This window comes from Haliotis rubra, unplaced genomic scaffold (genome assembly GCF_003918875.1).
Source record: "Haliotis rubra isolate DU_JTF1 unplaced genomic scaffold, ASM391887v1 Scf125, whole genome shotgun sequence".
NCBI classification, from domain to species: Eukaryota; Metazoa; Mollusca; class Gastropoda; order Lepetellida; family Haliotidae; genus Haliotis; species Haliotis rubra.
Window position 1 is genome coordinate 645600 of NW_025765170.1, and position 18815 is coordinate 664414.

At 40.3% G+C, this 18815-nt stretch overlaps 1 protein-coding gene across 2 annotated transcripts; it reads left to right on the top strand.

The window, feature by feature from the left end:
• Window positions 1-6831: 6831 nt before the first annotated feature.
• On the top strand, window positions 6832-18104 carry LOC124266357 (inositol monophosphatase 1-like). Of its 2 annotated transcripts, XR_006895746.1 has the most exons (7): window positions 6832-6927; window positions 8997-9109; window positions 10420-10553; window positions 11229-11333; window positions 12712-12756; window positions 14353-14461; window positions 14782-14877. XR_006895746.1 is itself a non-coding variant. In XM_046701164.1 (4 exons), exons 1-4 carry the CDS (start codon window positions 14392-14394, stop codon window positions 17897-17899), a joined length of 435 nt encoding a protein of 144 aa, XP_046557120.1. In that variant the 5' UTR covers window positions 14355-14391; the 3' UTR covers window positions 17900-18104. The 2 variants fall into 2 exon arrangements, 1 of the variants encoding a protein (XP_046557120.1); XM_046701164.1 differs by lacking the exons at window positions 6832-6927; window positions 8997-9109; window positions 10420-10553; window positions 11229-11333; window positions 12712-12756 and adding exons at window positions 15919-16070; window positions 17793-18104 and having other exon boundaries at window positions 14355-14461; window positions 14782-14887.
• The last annotated feature ends 711 nt before the right edge of the window (window positions 18105-18815 follow it).

The following is an 18815-nucleotide window of genomic DNA, read 5'->3' on the forward strand; positions in this document are numbered from 1 at the left end:
ATCTTCCCGCTTGCAACATGCCAACGGCACGTTCACGTTGCACATTTGACAATCGTGGCATTTCAAGTACCGTTGGAACTGTGGTTTAAAAGTGTTTTTTCAATTCTTGAGGCCAATGCAAACACGTGCATATGAAGAAAACTTCGATGCGAAGATCACGTGATCGACTGCACGTGCAAAACCTGATTTGGCACTAACGTCATTTGCACGACGAATGGATGGGTTTGAGTGGGTTTTGCTAACGTTTTTCTATAGTCGAAAGATAGGGATCCCATTTTGGATACATAGATGTATCATCAGAGAAAAAGTTTCGTTATTTTTAAAAATTACATTTTGTGAAGTTTCTTTTTGACTCAGTATATTTGTTTTTGTCAATTGCTGGAAAATGCAAAGCAACTGTTTTGGTAAATATTAAATGTCCACAAAGAAATCCACACATACATGTGTCTCGACTCACCAGTGATGTAGATTGAATATTTGCTCGGCCATTTTGTTTTATACATTGGCAAAACGCACACAGTGTTCAGATGGGTATTTTGCATGTCTGATGTGATCAATTTGTTGGCCTTGATTTTCATCCAATCAGATCTTACAGAAAATCTGCATGATGTATAGAAGGTATTGGACGGATGAGGTTTGAGAACCTGTCATATCTATCAGAATATTACACTGCAACTGGTGACAGCCTCTTCTGAAACTACACTGCATCCTTCTAAGTCAAGGGAGATAACTGACTGACCAGTTTCCACTCTTGCCAAGTTAGCTTTGAATTGAATGCCTGTATTGCGGCCAGTGGCTATAATGAGTAATTTCCCTTTTACGACCTTCCAACTGACCAATAAAGGTTATTAAATGTTGATGGTTATTCACTTCTTGGTGATATTTGCATTATGCCAGCTTGATCGGGTTCAGCTGATAATTTCATTTAGATTTGATATTCATAACTCTGATATCTCTGATATATCATGATGTGTTAATTTGTTAAAAATATCAGCAGATGTATATGCTTTGATATATATATCAAAAGTTTAGATGTAGTGTAAATAATTTATACGTTTAAAAGAGCTTATTAGCAGATGTATGTGCTTTGTTACATCTTCTTTTATATATACTTCTGGCCCTCAGAGTAAAAAGTTTAAGACTCACTAGTGTAAATGTAGCCCACCCTGGAAACTGTACTCGAGAATAAAAGAAGATCAACTGTTCTAAACTAGATGTTGCAAAATATTCCATACTCTTTAAAGGTGCTGTTTACACATGAACTGATGTATTGTAAAACAAATTCGTAAATGTTGAAACGATTATTGTCAGATGAGTTCAATAAGTGATTAAACTCAGATTTGTTCTTCACGTGCAGCTGTTCACATGCAGGATATTTTACACATGCTTTTCAGCCATTTGATGATTGATCCTTATGCAATTCATCTCCATAAGGTTTGCAGTTGGTTCCCCCAAGTTGTGGAGAAATTCATCTTCGATATAACCTCATATATATATACATAACATATAGTGAGTGCTTTAAGTGAGTCTAAACGTTTGAGACCGCCTCCTTGGTGTAGTGGTTAGAGCGTCCGCCCGGAGAGAGGGAGGTCGCGGTATCGATCCCCGACCGCGTCATACCAAAAGACGTTAAAATATGGTACTTGTTGGTCCCTGCCTGGCACTCGGCATTAATGGGTACAACAAGGACTGGTCGGCTCGGAGTCAGTATAATGTATCTGAGTGGGGTATTCATGCTTCACTGCGGCATGGTATCTCAGTGGGCTAGCACTATAAAACCAGCTTAAGTCTGGGCTAGTACAAGCAGCCTCACATACACATACACACGCATGCACGTCGTCATATGAGCGAAATATTCTCAAGCACGACGTTAAACCCAATTTCACCTCACCTCACGTAAACGTTTGATGTGTATTATAACTTGGACATCCAGGCAGGAAAAGTTATCTCCCTTCTTTGGTACTTGTTCATTTATGGGACATAGTGAGTGAGTGAGTTTAGTTTTACGCCGCTTTTAGCAATATTCCAGCAATATCGCTGCGGGGGACACCAGAAATGAGCTTCACACATAGTACCCATGTGGGGAATCGAACCCGGGTTTTCAGCGTGACGAGCGAACGCTTTAACCACCAGGCTACCCCACCGCCCCTATGGGACATAAATTTGTGTTTATGTGTATTCTTTGTTTTCTCAATGTACCTGTACCTTTAATTAGATCATTTTGATAAGTTATGCTTTGTTAATATTGTATAAGGGCTTCCACTTGTTTCATTGCAATCTGGCAAAGACGTTGATATAATCAAAATATCAAGCTTTTCATACATATTTTATATATTCATATCAAATAAACTTTATAAATTTGTTTTATTATTAAAAGACAATAATATCGTATTATAAATAGTCATATTCTTTCTGCATTTTCTGGAACTATTTTTTCTGTAAGTTATGTAATCTATGTTTAAATTTATGGCGATTTTGATTTTTAAGTCTTTTGTGAAATTATCATTCCATGGGATTCTGTGTTATGTCAGTTTATCATATGTTACTTTCAAGATTATATCGCTCAGAAATATTTCTCTCGCCCTGCCTACTTGAATAATTTTTCATTTAGTTAAAGATTTGTTGTAAAGGATGGCACCAAACCTATGAAATAGTGTAAACGTCTCAGTTTTAGTGTCTAGGGAATTTCTATAGTAACCATGTGACATTTTTTGTTTAAGTATTGTAAATATGTTAGAAGAGTAGAACAGTGAATATGAATGTATAGCTCGGAGAAAGCAGATATGTATTTTATGTTTATTCAAAATCTTTGTAAAAGAATCATTATGATTCAAAACATACTTTATTACTGGAAGCCTTTTTATTTTTCATTCTGGCTCATAATCTTATCTGTAGCTAAACAAAATATCTAGCCAGTTCCAAACCTCAGGAAGAAATAATCCCCCTTGAGCATCGAATGGTCAGTTCCTTGTGTGTAGCACAATATTGTAAGACATGGATTTTCTACATGTATGTGAGTGAACGAAAACAATTAATGTCAGGAAACTTTTCGTGCCATTTTGCGTCTGAAATGCATAATAACTACAATTACCCCATAGAAGTCAATATTGTTTCTTGACAATAACACACCTGCTCCAAGAATGAAACCAACCTGTACATGTAATGATTGAACCAGGACCTGAACCTTGACTGACTGACTGAGTCTGGCTTTACGCCGCTTTTAGCAATATTCCAGCAACATCACGGCGCGGGACACCAGAAATGGGCTTCACACGTTGTACCCATGTGGGGAATCGAAATGTTGACGAGCCAACGCTTTAACCACTAGACTAGACTACCCGACCTGAACCTTGACACTCGACCTACTTGTTTAATGCACCTGCAAAGTTGAGTCAGTAAATAAAACCTACAGCACAAAGGTCCTGAAAACAGTGTTTGTTGTTTGAATTTTTGTTCGTAATGTGGGATGTAATAAAGAACTTAGGGGTGTGCAACCAGATGCCTGGATACTGTCGAAACGGATAATCAACGGACCATGCCGGGTAATTTGTACGACTGAAGACCTTGACCTTGCCTGTAGACATGTTTTATGTTCATTGAATGTATTCTCGCATTTATGTTCTATTTTGTATAAAACTTCAATGTCGTAAAACACTGAAGCAAATAGTCAGTTGATTTCTTTTGTATGTGGTTAGAAATATATATTACGAATGTTGCCATCTGTTGAATCATTGCTATGGCCGATAAAGGTGAGCCGTGAAGATCTGGGTTAGAATTGGTCTTCTAATGAGATCAGATGGTCAGATGCATATCATTGAATCCCAATCGTGTAGTTCGGTGTTCATGATGTCAATCACTGGATCATCTGGCTGTCGATTATTAACAGACCCGTGTACTTACTTCAAGGTAATAAAGGCCGTGGATATAATTATGCAAGAATTAGACTATTTTCTACTTACCACTCGAGCAAGTTGAATATAATTTCGAACTTAAGCATGCCCATCTTTTTATTCTTTTACGACGTTCCAGAGCTAATTCTTGCGCCTTCATCACGCTTTTCTCACCTGATGAAGGAGCAAGAATTAGCTCTGTAACGTCGTATAAAGAATAAAAAGACGTTATCCATGAAAACGTGTCATGTATTCATGTTCGTACAACTTCTAAATGCCTTTCACGAACCTCTACACGCTTGTTTAACTCCGCGGCATGTTCGTACTCGAGTCTGCTCGGGATAAGCTAGTGATTGATATTATGAGAAACTATCCAATCAAGTTACCAGATCTGTCCTGTCGCCGTGGTAGCTAGGGGGCAGTTTGAACCTGGAATCTCCATATTGGCAAAACATGGGTATGTCAAAGTATATCATGGACCATATACCTTCAAACTAATAACTATATCTACATCGGCCAGTTGCTGGTTGTAAAGGGTATGTCGTAACATATATCTAGTGATAAAGTAAATGTGTACATTCCAGAGACGGTACACTACGGTTATAACGTACTCAAAAGATACCGCGAAATTTAGTTCGTTATAACTGTCGTTCATTATAGCATTTTGAATGAACACACAGTAAGTGACTCGGACCAAAACAATTCATAGTTCTTCGTATCCGTTTGTTCTTATGGGCGTGTACGATGTAAACGTAGTTTTTTGTACCTGCTACCAAAAGTTACCCAATGAACTATTCAGGTTCAAATTCGAATATAATCAACACAAATATTCTGAGCCTGGGCTGACTATCCAGGTTCAAATACGAATATAATAAACACAAAATTCAAGCCTGGGTCCGATCCACAAAGCATTCGTAACATTACGACCGGTCGTAACTCTATAGTTTATCATAGGCTTACGAATGACGCAACGATAAAAGATAGTCCTAACTATCATTCTAAGATGCCTAGCGGTTAGAACAATCGAAAAAAAAATACATTATCAGACAATAAAGGTATAGTTTTTTGATGACGTAACAATTGAATGACGTTATCCCGTCACTACGCCATTCTAGTGTGCCCCCCTCGTAATCGAACCATTTTACATTACGTCACAATGTAAGCGACGTCACGATGCATGTCAGTTGTCATCGCCTCGTACGGCCTCCTACAGTAAACTACTCCGTTGCATCCCGTTTCTTGGTTTGCAGTTGCTTCACGCAGCTAACATCACTGGTGGAAACATTGCGTTTATGTTTTACGACGGTTAAAATGTCTCAATTCGACTCACAAGTTTTCAGCGACACGGTAACGTTCGCAATGTTTACATTCCCACAATGCAATCGTGGAATGTCGCTTGACTACTCGGCTTCATCGGGATGTACTGATCTAAACTTACGTTGGTAGTAGAAATGCGACGTTCATATTGCCCCATATGGTTTACGTTAATGACAGATGTAATTATGATTATTCAGAGAAGATATTTAATCCGAACGTAAACCGTCATCAAACTGTTATCATTTTTTTTTTCTGGTAACGTTCATCTTAACGTAGGGGGGCAGACACATCAATAGAACAGCGCGCCAGTTAGCCCTGTGCGAGGATTCTTAATTTAGGTCAGCGACACTGTCGTTTGTTTTCTGCCTTAAATTAATCGTAATTATCCTTAGAAAGTATTAAATTTAGCATCTTAGAAAGAGATAAAGTTCGCTCTACCCTAATGTGTTTTGTAATAAAAGTATAGTTTTGCCCTGAACTATTATAACATCAAAGCACTCGGACTACCGTCCTCGTGCTTTAATTATAATAGTTCAGGGCAAAACTATACTTTATTACAAAACACAATGGGGTAGAGCAAACTTTATTTCCTAATACCATCTCGGTGACGAGCGATAAACCTTCACCTGCCAACAATCCATGCATGACGCGCGCGTTGCGGTCTTAAACTTGATCTTGATACATGCGTAGTTGCAGTTAAAGTATCACTGACAGACAGATTGTATATTTACGTCTCACCATATGTACATTAAAATGAACAATATATACAAAATAATATACAGTAAAAATTATAAATGTACATGCATATGCCATTCCAATGGAGTTATGAGAGACGGTTAATAATTAAATATCACAGAGGAATATAAAGAAGCATATAAGTAGATAAAACGACGATCGAACATAATATAGTATATATGTGCAACATATAAACATGAAATCTCAAAATTACTTATATCAAATTTGCTGGCGTCTTAAAAGGATTCTAAAGCAATTTTTGGCACATACTTTTATAAGACCTTCAGAGCTTCAAAAAAGGAGTGATAACTTCTCAGCTTCCGATAAGAGGGAAAACGTGGCGTGAAGACTTTGCTGGTGTTAACATTGTCACTGCATTAACAATGTCGTACTATGTGAGATTGAAAACTGATGAACTGTAAGCATCGCTTGACGTAGATTGTTGATATTTTAGTTGCAGTCATGTGGCGCTGCTTTTCTCTAAACTTTGCTAAACGACGTTTTCACAATTTGAAGTTTGAAAAACTGATCGTGAGAATGTTTAATACCGCTCGTCTATGTTAATAATATTCCTCGCCATTTTGCATGACCACCGCTCGTCAATCTGCAGGATGTCACCCTGGTGTAGCGAAACGGTGAACTGTTCAGTGAGCACACCGGTAATTATATCTAGTCTTTCAACCATAAAATGCAGAGTCGACAAAACAAGACTTAGGTAGCATGATACACTATACTATGCTGTTTACGGTTTGTGAAATGGAACAGGGGTTTACAAAACCTGTTTACTATCAAAGCGGGTGTCTGAGACGCACTTGTCGTCAGTCGTCCGAAAACTGAAGCATGTAAACGGGATAAACCGGTACGGTTGAGATATAAGTGGTAGCGAATAAATAATATAGTTAGAAGAAGGCTTTGGTACATCAAGACGTACAGTCATAGTTGCGCAACTGGGTTTCTGTTCAAAGCTGCATCACCAGTCCAAACGGTAGGTGAAACATGTACATTTTAGCATACCTAAACTGATGTCCAAAAGAAAGTACACATCTGATGCTTTGGTAAAAATGTTTTCCTGAAAACAGCGTAATATTTAGAAAAGTGTTTTGATTGCGACTCAAGTGTACATTTTGCAATAACTCAATAGATGTCGTACCCAACTGGAACATTGCTAGCAAAATATTTACGTTTATTAATGGTCTCAAAACACGAGGTGTGTACTTTCTTTTGTACATCAGTATATATGTCATTTTCAATAGTTATTTTTAAAGCTTGTTTTTAAAATTTGAAACATGGTTGGGGTAATTCACTTCTGACCTCAGTGTTCACTGAGTTAATCTATTTTAAGTATAACCCATCCAGCCACAGAATAAATGGCTTTTACTGACTGTCGGATGGGTAAGAGAGGCATGATTGATTTTAACAGTTTCACTTTTCATTAAACAAACTGGTATACTTTCTTTGGCTCCTCAGATGATATACCCGTAAAGATCCGGGTTAGAACTGAGAACAGTAACCCATGCTTGTCGTACGAGGCGACTAACGGGATCGGGTGATCAGACTCGCTGACTTGGTTGACACATGTTGACACACAAATGCGTAGATCGATGTTCATGCTGTTGATCACTGAATTGTCTGGTCCAGACACGGTTATTTACAGACCGCCACCATGTAGCTGGACTATTGCTGAGTGTGGTTTAAAACCAAACTCGCTCACGCCTCAGATGATATACCAGAGGTATCCTAGCAACATGCGTCATATTCCATATAAGTGTTTTTATATATAGGGGATGATTTTCACTCGCAAGCATTGTCTCCGACAGTGACACTCCATTACGTGGAACCTTTTCTTGAGTTTAGAGGACAAAGAGATATCAGGACACAAGGGTATTGTGTTAAGAGGTCGAAGCAATATTGCTGTAGAGGACAAAGGGATTTGTGAAGCTCTAATCTATGTATTCAAGTGCAAGGGCTATGTTTTTTTTGTTATAATCGTAGGTCGTTTGTGCCTCTTTTGAACAACTTCTTGACGATATAGTCACAAAACATATCAACCGAGAGGAAACGATTTAACATGGTATTAAGATAAGCATGTTCCACCAGAGAAGAATTTAAGTCCTTTTGATACCTCTATGCAATCTGGCTCTAATGGCCTCACGCGCGGTAAAAAACATTAAACCATCGAAACACTGAAATATGCATCTTTCCATTTGAGCATGTATAATTTATTTGAGTGAGTTAAGTGTTACGCCGCATCTAGCAATATTCTAGCAATATCACGGCGGGGAACACCAGAAATGGGCTTCACACATTGTACCCATGTGGAGAATCTAACCTAGGTCTTCTGCGTGACGAGCGAACGCTTTAGTCACTAAGCTACCCAACCGCCCCGAATGTGTGAAGTTCAAGCATGTGTAATGCCTGCAAGTGAATAAAACGTGTTAAGAAATTTCGTGCAAGCCTGATTCATTATACAGAGATTTATTATGCTATGGAGCTTTTGAAAACTGTATGTTTGAATTTTGTTCATTTTAGCAAAAGACAGTTTAGCTGGAGCTATGCTGTAGAGCAATGTAATATGGGATTGAGATCGGAAAGTATATCTGCGGTATTCCAAAGAGAATACATACCCTGTCTTTTAAACCTGTATGGGAAACTTCCAATTGTAATCTCCCTCATCTACTGAGGAGTGAATCAGTGAGTTTAGTTTTACGCCGCACTCAGCACTATTCCAGCTATATGGCGGCGGTCTGTAAATAATCGAGTCTGGACCAGACGATCTAGTCATGATCAGCATGAGCATCAATGTGCGTAACTGGGATACGATGACATGTGTCAACCAAGTCAGCGAGCCTGACCACCCAATCCTGTTAGTCGCCTCTTACGACAAGCATGGTTTAGTGAAGATCAATTCTAACCCGGATATTCACGGGTTATCTACAGAAGAATATCTATCATGATACTGTAACATTTGGTCGTTGCCCAGGTTTATTTATTGTTGACACTTCATGTTGCACACTGCAACAAAACAGACTTTTCACGGTTTTGTATTGCTTTCAGGATTTTGTGATTAAAGAAACAAATAACGCCAAGTCATGTCCGTTCAAGTCAGCCCCACCCAGCTCAAGGAGTACCACGACTTTGCAGTGGAAGTCGCCACAAAGGCAGGAGAGGTGGGTTGTTTCAACAGTCTTCACAGTGTTGTGAGGTTGATTTATGATATTTGGTTTATCGACACCCAACTTTGTTCAACAGTCATCACAACATTGCTAGGCTTGTGAGGTTTGGATTGTCCATGATACCCTACCGTGCCGGTGGGTTGTTTCAGAAGTCAACAGAGTATTGCCAGCTTAACTTGTGATCCTAGGTTTATCGATACTCGACCGTGTTGTCGGTTGTTTCAATAGACATCACAGTATTGCCAGGTTAACTTGTGATCCTGGGTTTATCGATACTCGACCGTGTTGTCGGTTGTTTCAATAGACATCACAGTATTGCCAGGTTAACTTGTGATCCTGGGTTTATCGATACTCGACCGTGTTGTCGGTTGTTTCAGTAGACATCACAGTATTGCCAGGTTAACTTGTGATCCTGGGTTTATCGATACTCGACCGTGTTGTCGGTTGTTTCAATAGACATCACAGTATTGCCAGGTTAACTTGTGATCCTGGGTTTATCGATACTCGACCGTGTTGTCGGTTGTTTCAATAGACATCACAGTATTTCCAGCTTAACTTGTGATCCTGGGTTTATCGATACTTGACCGTGTTGTCGGTTGTTTCAATAGACATTACAGTATTGCCAGGTTAACTTGTGATCCTGGGTTTATCGATACTCGACCGTGTTGTCGGTTGTTTCAATAGACATCACAGTATTGCCAGGTTAACTTGTGATCCTGGATTTATCGATACTTGACCGTGTTGTCGGTTGTTTCGATAGACATTACAGTATTGCCAGGTTAACTTGTGATCCTGGGTTTATCGATACTTGACCGTGTTGTCGGTTGTTTCAATAGACATCACAGTATTGCCAGGTTAACTTGTGATCCTGGGTTTATCGATACTCGACCGTGTTGTCGGTTGTTTCAATAGACATCACAGTATTGCCAGGTTAACTTGTGATCCTGGGTTTATCGATACTCGACCGTGTTGTCGGTTGTTTCAATAGACATCACAGTATTGCCAGGTTAACTTGTGATCCTGGGTTTATCGATACTCGACCGTGTTGTCGGTTGTTTCAATAGACATCACAGTATTGCCAGGTTAACTTGTGATCCTGGGTTTATCGATACTTGACCGTGTTGTCGGTTGTTTCAATAGACATCACAGTATTGTCAGGTTAACTTGTGATCCTGGGTTTATCGATACTCGACTGTGTTGTATTGCCAGGTTAACTTGTGATCCTGGGTTTATCGATACTCGACCATTTTGGTTGGTTTTCAACGGTCATCACAACTGACAAATTTTGATTTTTTTTCTTACAGATGATAAAGAAAGCCTTCTTTCAGAAGAAAGTTGTAACCAACAAAGGAAGCTGTATTGACCTTGTTACGGAGACTGATAAGGCTGTAGAGAAATGGGTCATGGGGATCATCAAAGAACGCTATCCCGACCACAGGTAGGTAAAGAGAAATGTCATCACGTTCAGACTCTCAGAATCACCTGTGTGTTCCAAAAACTCGCACCGGTTATTATGGTGACAGAAGCTTTTCTAAGGGTGGTCCCGTACTGTGGAATTCAATCCCAGACATTCAGACACTCAGCGACTTTAAGTCTCGTTTGAAAACTTACTTCTTCGAAATGGCATGCAACTTAAAACTTTGTGTCAGAGCTCCTCTAAGCGCCTTTGAGTATACTTTCACGGACTGGAAATAGGCGCTATATAGATGACTAGTTTGACTGAAATATGCGGTAGGTTATATCAAAGAACAATATACTGATCACAGGTAGGTGTAGAGAAATAGGGAATAGGGTTTAATCAAGGAGCTGATTTGCAAAATATTCAGCCAGCTTTGGAAAAAGTCCAATATATCGTACCGACAATACGTCATTTTGTCTGTTCATTTAGATATTGTCTCCGATGCATTCTTAAGGCTGTGTTCAGCACAACTGCATTAGCGATTATCGGTTTCCCTAAAATTGACTTCTGTGTGCACGAGCTTCAGGTTAGATGTTGCGTTCAGATGCATTGCCAAGCAATTTCAACTGTACATCACAACGGCAGGTACATTCAGATAATTTATTCCCCTCGTATCAGTTCTGCCACGCTTCATGATAACCTTGTACATTTCAGGTTTATAGGCGAGGAAACCACGGACCTTGACGTTCCCTTTGACTTCAGGGACGACCTGACGTGGATCGTTGATCCAGTTGATGGAACGAATAACTTTGTTCATAAGTAGGTTGTGCATAACTTATAAAGTGTGTACTTATGCTTGACAAGATGTTGTGATGTGGAAAGGTCGTGCACTCTCGCCCTGCACGCTGGCTTCGGGATAGGCTCGTCATAGCGGCGGCGGCGGTGGTGGTTGTGGTGGTGTAGTTTAGGGCGACATGACCGGAAGTAGGGTCTATTTGATCCCTATTCATTAACTGCAGTTAGACTATAAAGATATAAGTAGGCATACAGCACCAAAATATTATAGTTACCATGCATAAAAATGAATTTATTGTATTCTGATAATTTGATGAAATGACGGGTAGCCCAGCGATTAATGCCTTCCCTCGTCACGCCGAAGGCGCCTGTTCGAATACCCACACGGGTCCCATGTGTGAAGCCTATTTCTGGATATTGCTAGAATATTACTAAAGGCAGCGCTAAAAAAACCAACTCACTCACTCAACATACCACAGTGGCGCTGACTTTATAAGGAGGCGCCATTACACCTAACTGCAAACTTTCTGTGTCAGTTCTGAAGAGCAGTCATGTGTAGGTTCTAAGTACCGCTTTGCACAATTAGTGACAATGTACACGTTCTTTTTAATATAAACGTTTTATTCATCCCATGGCATATACACGTACAGACATTGAATATGAATATAATACACATGAATGTAGTTGTAATAGTTATGCATATTCGAATAGTAATAGTATAATATTTGTCAAGAAAGTGCACTAAAGCATCCCATCTGTAGAAATAGAGAACGTTTAAAGGCTTGGCATTTACATGTACCTAGGGTAAATATGATACACATGAGTATTTTGGTAATAGTTTAGACTAAGGCTTAGTCTCTGAATATATATAATTTTCATAGTAACAAACAAGCCCATTTATATTGAAAAGGAGCCCTAGGGAGACCAGAGATTCAGAACCTGAGGAAATCTAGACTTGCTTTATTTAGGGCTTTAGCACTGCAGAGAGGGCTTGGCAGTAGGGAAATTAATGTGGTTCAGGGACTGTGAGACAGACTAGTAATAGTTCTGCACTGTAGTTGCTGGGGATTAGTTAGTCTTCCAAGCAAGAACACAAGTACACGTTCTTCTATAAGAGGAGGTAGATATCACTGTCCCTGTGAAACAATATTGCAAATATCTGCGAAACATCCAACCCTCTCCTTCCGTTCACTGCCCACAGAACTTGGGGGTAGATTCTCCATATCGAAGCTAATCACAGGTGTTCCCATCAAACATGTTGCTGAAGGAGGCGAAACATTCCTTTCTCATTTGGAGTACACGGTGAAAAGAAATCGGGTTGGAGTCTCCACAGCAAAATAATTGTTTAACTTCCAGGAAAACCCGTCTTACATGCACCCAATTGATATTTTTCTGGTTTCAGTGTTCCAGATGTAGCTTTCTCCATGGGGTTAACAGCCAATAAAAGGTATGGATGCTTCCATTCCTCATAGCCATGTCAAAATATATAAAATTCACCTTAATATGATATGCTAATTATTGGATTACTCATCGACGCCGACAAATTCATGGATGAATAAAGATAAGGCTTATTACTTTATTTAAGCTTAAGTGCCAGAAAAATGTTTATGATGTGATATTTTAAGACTGACGGCTTGAAAAAGACGATCCGCAACTAAACTACAGGGCAAAAAAGTCATCACCGACTTCAATTTATCAAAAAATAGAAACAAAGACATATGTAATGATTATGATAATTATTTTACAAACAGAGATCAGTTTCCAATAATATGACTGAAAGTTCGTTGTAATGCTGGTCTTGCATTTGCTGCAATTCATTAAGAAAGAGTCGAGGGGTCAAAATACAAAATGACACAAATCAGAATTCATTCAAAAAGTGCATAAAGAGTCACATGATGAGATAGGAGTCAGGGGATGATCCCAGATATGATCCCAGAGATGTTCAATAGGGTTCATGTCTGGAGATCACGCTGGCTAAGGCAATACCTTGAAGTTAAGGCTGTACAGTTATTGTCGAACAATTCTGGCGGTGTTCGGTCTTGCGTTGTCGTGCCGCCAAATTACTCCTCTTCTTCTGTTGTCGAATAAAGGGCACCACGAAAGGCCTAAATATTCCATCCCTGTATTGATGGGAATTCACATTTCCTAGGATGACAACCAGTCTTGGTGTTCTCTGGCCACAAGTGCCGCCCCATACTATGACGCCTCCTCCATCAAACGGGTGAACTGGCTGAAAGCAGCTTGGCGCCAGTCGCTCTCCTCTACGTCGAAAAAATCGAACTCTGCCATCGTTTCTGACTGAACGGACTTTCATCTGTAAAAAGCATCCTCACTCCATCACGTCACTGCCACCGACGTACAGTTCGTGCCCATCGCAGTCTGCGTTGACGGTGTAGACGGGTCAAAGCCATTCCACGGAAGGGGGCGGTTGCCTCTTATATCATCCATACCACACGTGGAAGGACTGTTCGTCTGCTTATGGCGTGTCCTAGTGCTGGCGCTGCTGCTGACGTCGCCGTCACGAATCTGTTCCAGAGGTGGATCTGCTGGATGTTGTCGTGACTCTTGGTCTTCCCGATCTTAGGCCTAGTCTGTTTGCTCGTAGCGGTTTATTAATTTGCTAATATCAATTCGTTGCGCCTGCGTACGTCTTGGCATATTCGTGGTGGTTTTTTGGTTACTGAATGCTTGCTCTGTCCAACATCGGTATTTATGCCACATTCATACACGTGCATTTGGACCAATGTCCCACAATTACTGTTTTTCACCTTTTGAAAAATGCACGATTTGTACGAAGTTTTCGGACAGCTGCGTTGTTGTCGGGACCATGTTGCGTTTTGGCGAATCTTTTCTGCTTGGGTTCAAACCTATACCTAGCGTTTTTGTTTTTTATACAATTGCTTTAAAATGGATAACTTCTTTTGCCCGGTAGTTTATCTAAAGGAACTTTTTGACGAGGGAATGTTCGACTAATGTATCAAACGTAACCCGTATCCCGTAAATGCATGCTTCTCATTGGTCAGATTCTGTCTATTTGATGCAGGTGATAGTGGGTGTGGTCAACATACCTGTCCTTGACCTTATGTACACCAGCATGAAAGGTCATGGGTCATACTGTAATGGAAGGAAGCTCGCTGCAAGTAGCGTGGAAGGTGAGATGTACAGTCACATATCATGGTGTGCCAATTTTATTTTGAAAAAGTCCCTGAAGTTCAATATTCAAGTGTGCACCCCACCTTTATCTCAATAGTGTGCACCCCACATTTCTCAAAAAGCTGTATCCGCCCCTGCCTCCACACCACTGCTTACATTAAAAATTAATATGTTCCTGACGACTATTTATTGTTAAAACGCAATGTTATGAACTTCTACTGAATCTTAACATACAAAATGTAAAACAATGACAGCTTTGTTTCACAATAAATTACGCTTACATAATTATAACAACACTCATACTGTTTTCTGATTTCAGAGCTGAAGCAGTCTATGGTTATCTATGATACTGGGGTTCTACGCTCACCGTGGAATGTTGACAAAATGCTCCAGAATGTCCGCAATATAGTCACAAACAGTCACGGGTAGGTGTCCTTAAGAATTTAACCAATGTGGTTCCAAACCAATGACACAATAAAACCCTACGTTCTTCTATGCCTCTTAACGGAGGGGGTACAAAGGCAGTAGGGAACGCCGAAACACGCACTGTGTTATAGATTGACAGGATGTGTTACCCGACTGATGTGAAACAATTGTTTTTGAAGGTTTAGGAATCATTTAATGTCAAGCAGAAAGAGGAAAACCATCTTATGGACTATGGAATTGATCCCTGGCAATCTAGCTTGTAGAAGGTGTGAGTGAGTGAGTTTAGTTTTACGCCGCACTCCGGAATATTCCAGCTATATGGCGGCGGTCTGAAAATAATCTAGTCTTGACCAGACAATCCTGTGATCAACAGCATGAGCATCGATCTACGCAATTGGGATACAATGACATGTGTCAACCAAGTCAGTGAGCCTGACCACGCGATCCCGCTTGTCGCCTCTTACGACAAGCATGGGTTACTGAAGACCAATTCTAACCCGGATCTTGTTGAAGGATGTTATTTAAAGGCTCTGGTGGCCAGACACGGCGTCTTGGTGGGCGTGTCACTGTATCCAAACGGAGTAGGTTGTAACTCCGAATCGATTTTTGTGCCTTTTCGGGATGCTATGACTGCCGTTTTGTACGCTCGGCGACCGTTCTTGGGTGATTTTGTAGCTGATACGCAAGTTTTCTTTCCATTTCAAACGATTAGTTTTCCATTACAGATGCGTTAGTGTCAGTGTTAGAGGAAACTGTGGCAGTTTTGGAAGTTTATTTTCCTATTTTGGTGATTTTTGTTCTGTTTTGGTGTATATGAGTTCAAGTTTGAGGATTTGTTCTCCGTTTGTATGGTAGGCCTGCGAATACCTGTAATATTTAAAAACAAGACAACTCGGATAATAGAATATAAGGCAACATCGAAGTCACCGAACCTGGCCACCCGACCCAATTACTTGCCGCTTACAAGCACTGGTTGTTGGGGAAAATTCCAAACACGATCCCCTTTTCAGTGAACTTTCTTGAATTTCAGCCTTCGGTCATACGGGGCTGCAGCTGTCCACTGCTGCAAGATGGCCGAGGGCCAGGGCCAGGCGTGGGTGGAGTACGGCCTCTACTGCTGGGACTTCGTGGCTGGCTTACTCATAGCTGAGGAGGCTGGAGTGTACGTCATGGACCCAGATGGTAAGATGCTTGTCGGGGAAGGGGTGTCCAAATGGAATATTTCGGATAGCAGGAATTTGGAGGATAGGAAGATTGGCACTGGGTCGGTCAAAGTATTCGTTTGTGTACAATGTGCGAAATAGTTTCCAATATTTGCTAGCCAGTCAGGGTAGCTATGCCTGAGAGTTACCAGCCTACAAAATAATTCACAAGCCTGAAATTTGAATGTAAAAACTATGCAAATGATTACAAAAATAGATGAGAATAAGATAATGTCGGCATGACACAGGTTTCATCGTTAAGCTGCTAATATGATGAACATTTAGACCATAATCTTTCATGATTTAAAAGTGTGTTATAACGTAACAACTCGGAGAGAGTGATATATTTACAAAATGACCCCATGAAAATTCACTAGATAATCGGGGCAGTGACTGTGGAGATTTTCTGGCCCGACTGGATTTTTACTGACCAAGGGCTAGCATGCCAGTGGCTCTTTCGCACACAGTATGTGTATTTGACTTTCACTTGAGGTGGGTAAAATCGTGTTTGGTTGTGTTCAAGATTAATGAACACATGCAACAACGTTAGCAAGCGTGTGCGCGCGCCTGCCTTGTCATACTTACCCGGAAAAAGCCCATTTTAAACCGCAAGCCAGTTTTGTCAGCCTGATGGTGGAGAAAGGTACAGCTGTTTCTCTTGTTCATGAAATACAGGAGCTGGAGTTATTTTGAATGCTGGGTAACGAAAATTCCACTTTGATGTTTTGATTCTTCAAGAACCTTGGGGTTACTGGGCAGTCATGCCTCATAAATGTCTGGTAATATATAAATGTTCTACGTGAGCTTTCGGTTTTGAGGATCATTGATATATACAGTGAAACCTGCCAACACCGGCACCTGTCTAATCCGGCACACTGTCAAAACCGGCGTCTAATATTGGTCCCGCCATTTTACAACGCTATTATGATCATTAAAACAGTGTCTAATCCGGCACCTGTCTATTCCGTATTCCGGTACCTGTCTATTCCGTATTCCGGCACGACTTTCCGGTCCCAACAAGAAATTTTAACTGTAGTTAACACTGTCTAAACCGGCATGGGTATGAGCAGTCCAATCAAGGACCCATAATCCAATACACTAATCAACCCTCTTGGCATGCCAGGAAGTGGTGATTGCGCCGTGAATCAGAAGCTCTAAGCCGGCATGGGTATGAGCAGTTCAATCAAGGTCCCTTAATCCAATACATCATCAACATTGTTTTAGTTTGCTGCACAATTACAAGATCAAAGAACAAAGATCAAAGGCATATAGAGATAGAGATTGACGAGTGTAAATGGCCATGTAGGAAAATGATCATCACTGTCTAATCCGGCACCCTGTCTTAACCGGCATTTTATTTCGGTCCCGTGGGCTGCCGGTTTAAACAGGTTTCACTGTAATTGAAATTTCTGTTTGTTGTTTAACGCTGCACTCAGCAATATTCCAGCTGAGTATTGGGATACGATGACATGTGTCAACCAAGCCAGCGAGTCCAACGACCCAATCCCGACTCTTACGAAAACACGGGTTACTGAAGACCAATTCTAACCCGGATCTTCACAGGTAATTGATATATAGATGAAAGAAACAGCCAAATAGATAAGGACGAGTTGGGGCATATTTGGACGCAGAGGATGACGAAGAGAAAGTTGGTGAGAGTGTTTCATGTGTGTTGCTTGACCTGATTGCTTCTGATGTCCAGGTGGGCCATGCGATCTGATGGGCAACCGGATACTGATGGGATGTACAGAGAAAGTGGCCAGAGAATTGGCGGCAATTATCACCCACCACGACATGCGCAAACCATGAAGTATGGAATCATCCGTCCATGTAGACAAGCTAACTCTGAATGTAACCAGTATTTATCATTTGTCTTAGCCCTCAGAGGCTGGTTTCACACAAGTCTGTTTTAAAACATAGGAGTTGTTTCGTCAGGCTATAATCGCTTTGTGCTCAGATGTTTGAAGACTATAATGCTTTAGGGACCGTTAATAGTTTATGGCTATGGTGTGTGTGTGTGAGTGTGAGAGAGATTTTGTTCTGGGGAGGTAGAGGGGGGTCAGCAATTTTGTACACATGTACTTGAGGGGGTGGGGGTGGGGGTGGTGTGTCATTCACATTATACATGCTTTCGCATAAAAATCATCCACCCCTCCTGCCATAAATTATGAACGGTCCCTTATTACATTTGCTTCTATCAAACATTTTTCATAGCTTAAGGTGTCCAAAGATCAAGTCATTAAATTCAAATATCAAGATGACATATTTGTGTAAAAAGCACAAAATGAACAACCTGTACTCAATTAGTCTTCACTTGCTGGTGTTCCATAACACTCTGCAAGATTACCTTAAGAAGCTCTTTCATCTTGCATACCTGAAATATTTTTGCAGATCTTTAATTTTTATCAATACCAGGCATCAATCCAATTTCTAATGCATACAAAAATCTTGTTTATTGTAAAGATGACAAGATGCTTCACCATATTGAAGGATGTAACAAAATAAAAAAAATATTCTGTGAATCAACATCTCCATATTTGTTTATGTATTTATTTATATATTTATCTCAAATACACCTTTCTTTGAGGCAAGAGGTGGTTATGAAACATTCTTGTACACTTAGATTGTCTCTCCTGAACCACTTCCTGCTTCACTGAAATCACTTGATTACATGATCTGCCATGTAGATCATGAATACATCACATATTGTTGGCGTACACATCAA